The 7,438-nt window shown below is 45.4% G+C and overlaps 1 protein-coding gene across 1 annotated transcript; it reads left to right on the top strand.

Moving 5' to 3' along the window:
• The first annotated feature begins 1,785 nt into the window (after positions 1 to 1,785).
• On the top strand, positions 1,786 to 4,713 carry LOC138952109 (12-(S)-hydroxy-5,8,10,14-eicosatetraenoic acid receptor-like). The gene has a single exon (XM_070323706.1). It carries the CDS (start codon positions 1,994 to 1,996, stop codon positions 3,368 to 3,370), a length of 1,377 nt encoding a protein of 458 aa, XP_070179807.1. The 5' UTR covers positions 1,786 to 1,993; the 3' UTR covers positions 3,371 to 4,713.
• Positions 4,714 to 7,438: the final 2,725 nt, after the last annotated feature.

The raw sequence follows: 7,438 nt of genomic DNA, 5'->3' as shown, positions 1-7,438 counted from the left end.
GTTTCACATAATCTATTTTCCCTAGGTGTATTGCTGTATCTACCAGTTTCAATTTTCAGGTCGTGGGCACTTATTCTCAGTTTACACAACGATTGTTTATATTTTCTTTGTTTTATGCACAACAGATATGGTTCCGTTTTATAATTTGTTACTATTTTTTGATAAAAATTTAACTTTGGTGAACTTCTTATTTGACCTTTCCAGAATTGTATATATTGGAGTTCCAATTTTTGACATATAACATATTTTAACCTTTTGACATTAAAAGTGGATTGATTTTTCCACACATGATCTAATCCAATGACTTGTAACAATTGTTTTACAAATGATATCCATGGATATGTTTCACTGCCTTTGGTGTACATAAGATTATATACTTTGCTCAGATGAGATGTGTGTGTGTGTTGTGCGTGTGCGTGAGTGCGTGTGTGTGTGTGTGTGCGTGTGTGTGTGTGTGTGTGTGCGTGTGTGTGTGTGTGTGTGTTGTGTGTGTGTGTGTGTTGTGCGTGTGCGTGAGTGCGTGCTTGCTTTCTTGCAAGCTTTCGTGTGTTTTTCAATCTGAGTAGGCGCGTCCACAACTGTTTTTGTGTGAATTTCTAGGTTTTCTGTTTATATTTGGGCGCGTGCATCCTTGAGATTTTAGTTGAATGTGCTCAAACTATCAAATTTAGTGCTCACATGCTCAAACATATGTAAACAAGTCGATAGAACCCAGGGGGACGGTAAGCCTATACTGCATGGAATAGGCAACCTAGTGTGAGTAGTCGTGTTGACAGGAAACGGGTCGGCCTATACTGCATGGAATAGGCAACCTAGTGTGAGTAGTCGTGTTGACAGGAAACGGTTCGGCCTATACTGCATGGAATAGGCAATCTAGTGTGAGTAGTCGTGTTGACAGGAAACGGGTCGGCCTATACTGCATGGAATAGGCAACCTAGTGTGAGTAGTCGTGTTGACAGGAAACGGGTAGGCCTATACTGCATGGAATAGGCAACCTAGTGTGAGTAGTCGTGTTGACAGGAAACGGGTCGGCCTATACTGCATGGAATAGGCAATCTAGTGTGAGTAGTCGTGTTGACAGGAAACGGGTCGGCCTATACTGCATGGAATAGGCAATCTAGTGTGAGTAGTCGTGTTGACAGGAAACGGGTCGAACACCTGCCGTGTCATTTGTCAGTTTCCGACAAGAGTGTCCCCAAAATACACACCTACAGTCTTTGTTGTTGGACACGCTTACGTTAATACACATGTGTAAAACTCAATGTTGTAGTGTGTGTGTGTGTGTGTGTGTGTGTGTGTGTGTGTGTGTGTGTGTGTGTGTGTGTGTGTGTGTGTGTGTGCCCTAATATTTAAGTTTCCATGTGTGTATGCCCTAATATTTAAGTTTCCATGCTGAAATGCAATTCCTTGGACCGGACTGAATCGGAGAATGCGTGACCAAATGCTTTTATTCCACGTTGACTAAATGTAAAAAGAAAAGAAAAACAAACCATGGACGATCACTTTTGTTCTGGAAAGTCTTAAAAGGCGTGAAAGCAAACGTATTATTTACGCGAATGGTACATCAACAGAAAGTGTGTATGGTAAACACCACATGACTAACACTGCCCCACATCACTGACTTACTTGGCTGCAGACAGCAGCACACAGCGCGACGCACAGCACGGGACGTTACTGCGGCAGTGCTGCGTCCGACCGTTGCTATGCGCTACGGCACATAAGTACATTGTTCTGACGGGGGGTGTTGTATCTCCCACTATCGGTCGTGTGAAATCTGGAATTTTCTGACCAGAAGACACATTTTTTTACACAGTTCACTTTTGTGTGAATGACGAAATATCTCCGAAACCTCGCCGCTCAGCAGTGTTGTGATTATACGAGCTGTGATGGGAGACTGTGAAGTTTCTCAACTGTTGAGCATGCGTGTGTACAAGTCAGCACTTGTCTAAGACATTCGCAGTTCTGTTTCCGGGAGTGAAGCAAGACAAGAGGCATGGCTGCCAAGAACTTCGCCTTCATGAGTCAGAGAAACCAGGCCAGGGCGTGGACAAAGGTCAACGCCTCAGCCAACGTGACGGGTGGGTTCAGCGCGGAGGACCTGATGGGCTACCCGGAGTACGCGGCCTTCACCTACATCTGGCACTACGGGCCACCCGTGCTGCTCGGGGTGGGGGTGCCCGGCAACCTGGTGACCATCGCGGTGTTACGCAGGATGTGGAGCCAGGGGTCAGCCCAGCTGCCCTTCCTGCTGACCCTGGCCGTGGCTGACCTGTGTCTGCTGCTGTCCGGTCTGCTCTTCGACATGTGCTTCTACATCTTTGACTGCGACCTGCGCCACCTGCACGTGCTGCCCTGCCAGGTGCTCACCTTCGTCATGAACGCCGCCAACAGCGTGTCGGCCTGGCTGCTGGTGGCCGTCACGGCTCAGCGCGCGGTGTCCGTCACCCGGCCCCAGAGGGTCGCGTCGTGCTGCTCCCTCAAAGTCCGCGGCAGGGTTCTGGCCGCCATCATCGTCACGTCATGTCTGCTGCAGCTCCACGTGCTGATCGGGGGTCACGTGCCGGGCGCGCACCCTGACGGCTTCTGCACCGTGACCACGGACCGTGACGGCGTCCAGCTGGCCGAGACGCTGGCCGTGGTGTGGTCCATGGTGGACCTGATGACGTCATGCGTCCTGCCCTCGCTCGTCCTCGTCGTCTGCAACGTCTTCCTCATCCGGGGTCTGCGCGCCTCGGAGCGAGAGTTGCGCCACCTGGCGGTGTACAGCAACACCAGGAAGAGGCTGGCGGCGTCCATGACAACGGCGGTGCCCTTCCTGTCCCTGTCCTTCCTGCTCCTCACCTCGCCCATCTACGTCTACATCCTGTGGCACCAGCAGCGGGGGGACGCAATCGACCGTGACCCCCAGCTGTTGGCCCGTGCAGAGCTGGTGTGGGCTGTCACCAACATGCTGTGGTACGCCAACTCAACAGTCAACTTCCTCCTCTACTGCGGCAGCGGCCGCCACTTCAGGAAGGAGTTCTTCGTCCTCATGCGACTGTGGTTCTGCTGGTGCTGCCGCGCGGGGAGACTGACGTACGGTAGCCACAGGAGAAAGGACGGGAGTTGCCCAGTGGAGTCCCACAGTCCAGGCTTTGAGCACGTGTCTTCGCGGTATCCTCTGACCAGCACCAGTTCTTTTGATGGCACAAGTCCTATTGTCAGAACGGTGTGCTTCAAGTTCCCAGCGACTGCCCCAAGTTGTGTCGAGCTGATGACTTCAGGAGATGCATTCATGTCGTGGCAAGACCGCCACGGGTCGCACTTTGGGCGTCATACCTCCAATCGTCAGATAAATTCAAGAAATAGTGTTTCTTCGACAGACCTTTGAAGCAAAGAGAACATTCTGAGGAAGATACGATGATCTTTGAGCTTAAAGGCACAGTAAGCCTCCCGTAAACCATCACTGAGCTCCCCGAGCATCTACATACAGTGCAAGCATACTTCCATTTGAACGCTCACCGAACGGGAACATCCTGGCTGCTTTCTGTCGAGAGTGAGGCATTTTCAAAGAATTTATTTTCGTGGACTATCCGAACGGACTATCAGGCGCCTCGTTTTGATGCTAGACCTAACTTTTAAATAATAATAAATTGACAGCATGTTACATCATCATGACACGATCAGTACAATTCGAAGTTCGTAAACGTGTCACGCAAAACGTCTTTCCCGTAGCAGACGACGGTTCTGCATAGCGCCAGTTCCTCTGAACGCTCAACCGCCACCGCTCCAGTTCGTGTGACTTGCAGCCGTGTGTTGCGTTTTAGATTCAGAGGTACACAATAATGTGCTATTGCAGATAACCTTACAGCGAGTCGCATTGAAATCACAAACTGATGACTAAATTGTGAAAAAAAGAAAACTGGATCACACGGGTTCACGATGGCTCAGGGGTAAGATAAACCATGCAAAAATAAATTCTTTGAAAATTGCTCGCTCTTTACGGAGGACACCTAGGATGTTCTCAAGTAGTGAGTGTTTAAATGAAAGGGTGTTTGTACTGTGTGTAAAAGCCTGATAGTGTCTGTGATGGTTTACGGGAGGTTGACTGTGCCTTTAAGTGAACCTTTTCTGGGGATTAGTGGAAGGGCTCCTAATATGGACCACTTTTTGTTTCATGCTGATAACTAGCTTGTTTTCTTGCGAAGAAGTTTCATTTTGTGTTTGGTAGTCCTTCTCTCTTAGGTTAACCGTTAGGACTAATTAGAGTGAAATAGCTTTGATAGACATTCAGCAAAAATTAAATACAGAAAAAAATCACAAATGGTCCATATTAGGAGCCTGGGCGCCTAATATGGACCAGTCAAGCGGCCTTCACGAATCACTGTAAAAAGCCCCCTATACTTCAAAATAACATGATACAACTTAGTGTACAAGTCAGACTAATTAAAATATGCTTTAGATTTATCTGTTTCGGGTCGATGAGAGCATTATTTGAAGCACACCAGGAAGCTAAAGAAGCTATGAAATTATCAACTTCCACGAAAAGAAGACTTTTTGTTATATTTTTTTTAAATCTCGAGGGCTAGTTATAGGTTATTTCCAGCAAGCTTCTTAATGAATTAATGAAAATAGCCTTTAGCTTTTATTTTCTTCGATTTGTTGAAGGTGGTCCATATTAGGGGACTCGCACATACTTTGAGATTTTGCTATTATTTTTTATTTGCAGTAGAAACTCGGGGTCAACACTGCTAAAATGTAACAAATACCGTCTTAGCTGTCATATATAGCAATTTTTGTGTGATAAAAGCTTTGGCTGTGGACAGAAACGAGTCCGTTTTAGGCGGCAAATTTAGAGTGAACGCTGCCAAAAGTGAAAAAAGAGAAAAAAACTAACGGTTTTGAGGTTTGTGTTTCTGCAACTGTTTTGACATGTGCAAGTTATCCAGAGAGGGTGAATACAGCGAATGAAATTGTTTTGAGCGCTCTAGCGCCGTTAGTTTGTCAGAACAGGAGGTGGTCCATATTAGGAGCCGGTCCATATTAGGAGCCTTTCCCCTACCTTTCAATACAACGCGAATTTCGTGCAAAGAAAGGGAGGTTGTCTCCCCCAATCTCAAGCTGTGATTTTACAAACGATTCTCACGCGGTTACCTGTCATAATTATACTCAGGAAGTATAAGTTGAAAAAGCAAGTATTTCATGTTTTGCTCTTTCGTTTTAGAAAGATATAAATGTAGGATGTGGTATGTAGCATTAAGGCTAGAGAGAGCGCTGAGCTCAGCAATGAGAACATACCTATCTTTGATTTGCTATTTTCGTGTGTATGTATGAGTCAACTTTGTGTGAGTGTGTGTGTGTGTGTGTGTGTGTGTGTGTGTGTGTGTGTGTGTGTGTGCCATGTGCGCGAGTGTGTAGCATTGGTGCGAGCAGTATGGGTATAAGTTTTAAGGTGAGTGTAATTCAGTGTGTCAGCGTGTCTTTGTACCTGACCTGTCTGACCCACGTGTCACTCTGCACGTGACAAATGGACAGTGACGTCAGCATTCCGGGCGGCAAAAATTCAGGTCAGCCCGCTCAATCTTCGTCTTACCCAGCTGGCTAGGACAATACAAAGCCGCGCTGTGGACGGACCACATTGTTTGCACGTTATTTGTGCAGCTAAGGGTGTAAATAAAATGTTGATATGTAACTATTGCGGAGTGCTATATGTGTGTTCTTAAGTTCGTTTGAGCGGACACCAGTAGGCCCCTATACCTGCTTTTATGAGCGCGGTCTTGATATTATTGTGTGTGGGTGTGTGTGTGTGTGTGTGTGTGTGTGTGTGTGTGTTAGTATGTGTGTGTGTGTGTGTGTGTGTTAGTGTGTGTATGTGTGTGTGTGTGTTAGCGTGTGTATGTATGTGTGTGTGTGTGTATGTGTGTGTGTGTGTGTGTGTGTATGTGTGTGTGTGTGTGTGTGTGTGTAATGAATAATAGTACAATGAATATAGATTGTAACCTTGATCCACTCTTTGAGAACACAGACTGTTTAGCGGTACTCAAATCCAAATTCGTCTGCATGTTGTTTTAATACGGCTACTGTCCAAGAACATTGTTGTAGCTACAGTATTGTCAAACATTTCAATGTCGTATAATGAGAAGCGGCTGTTTTTTCTGCTTTTCCGCCCAACAACATTATCCTACCCTTTAAAATCTCTGCGAGAGGAGTGAAAGTAACTTTCGTAAAACATCACAATTTGGGACAAAACTAGAGATTCCTGGAATTTAAAAGAAAAGGGTTTCTACTTAATTAACGAGACAAAAAGATGTTCATTTACGAGTGGTGTCCCCTGTTGTTAAATGCGTCCGCGAGGTAGAGAAAGTTGTTTGACCGTGATTGCGACACACAGCCATATCAAAAGAGAAGGGACAAGCCTTGACAATTCTCAACTTCATTCAGTCTTACTGCAAACATATCACACGCTTAAATCACTCTGTGAGCTCCAAACTCTCGCGGTCCTGCATATCTATGTCGTGCCGAATTCACGGAATTGCCGAATTCGCGGAATCGACAATATTTTTGCCCATTTCGCGTAATCAGCAAAACGGTGCCTATTACGTGAAATCGGCAGCGTTTTGCCGACAATGCGTAAAGGCTTCCAGAATGTGTCCATTTCGCAAAAGCGGCAGCCAGTCTTTTACTCTGTGTCACCAAAACATTGCTGTACCTCCCTATTATGGTTTTTATCGTCTATGTTGGTCTGTGTCGAGCATAACTCCGGAAATGCACAAAAGCTACATTTTTTGCCTTAACTTATCGATAATTGTGATATCTATCCATTCGAGTATCTAGCTGTCTAAGTGTGATGATTTCCAAGGTATTTGAGAACTTTAAAACCAAAAATTGGCTGTTGATTTCCAAGGTATTTGAGAACTTTAAAACCAAAAAGTGGCTGTTGATTTCCAAGGTATTTGAGAACTTTAAAACCAAAAAGTGGCTGTTGATTTCCAAGGTATTTGAGAACTTTAAAACCAAAAAGTGGCTGTTGATTTCCAAGGTATTTGAGAACTTTAAAACCAAAAAGTGGCTGTTGATTTCCAAGGTATTTGAGAACTTTAAAACCAAAAAGTGGCTGTTGATTTCCAAGGTATTTGAGAACTTTAAAACCAAAACGTGGCTGTTGATCTCCAAGGTATTTGAGAACTTTAAAACCAAAAAGTGGCTGTTGATTTCGCAAAATTGTGACATTTTAGGGGCCTTTACGCGTTTTCGGCAATTCCTTGAATTCGGCACGACATCTATGTTGGGATGTTAAATACAACCACAAACAAACGAATCACTGAGCGATACACACACAACAAACAACGTCGCGGTTGGCTCAGGGGACATCACCCGCCTCAAAACATCTTTTTCCAGATTGGATTATGTCCCTTCTCATTCGAATGTTTGGTTTCGTTACACTTTGAGAACAGATTTA

The sequence above is a fragment of the Littorina saxatilis genome, linkage group LG17, assembly GCF_037325665.1.
Source record: "Littorina saxatilis isolate snail1 linkage group LG17, US_GU_Lsax_2.0, whole genome shotgun sequence".
Classification (NCBI taxonomy): domain Eukaryota; kingdom Metazoa; phylum Mollusca; class Gastropoda; order Littorinimorpha; family Littorinidae; genus Littorina; species Littorina saxatilis.
The sequence above is the reverse complement of the archived record's forward strand: the minus strand, read 5'-3'. Positions and strand labels throughout refer to the sequence as shown.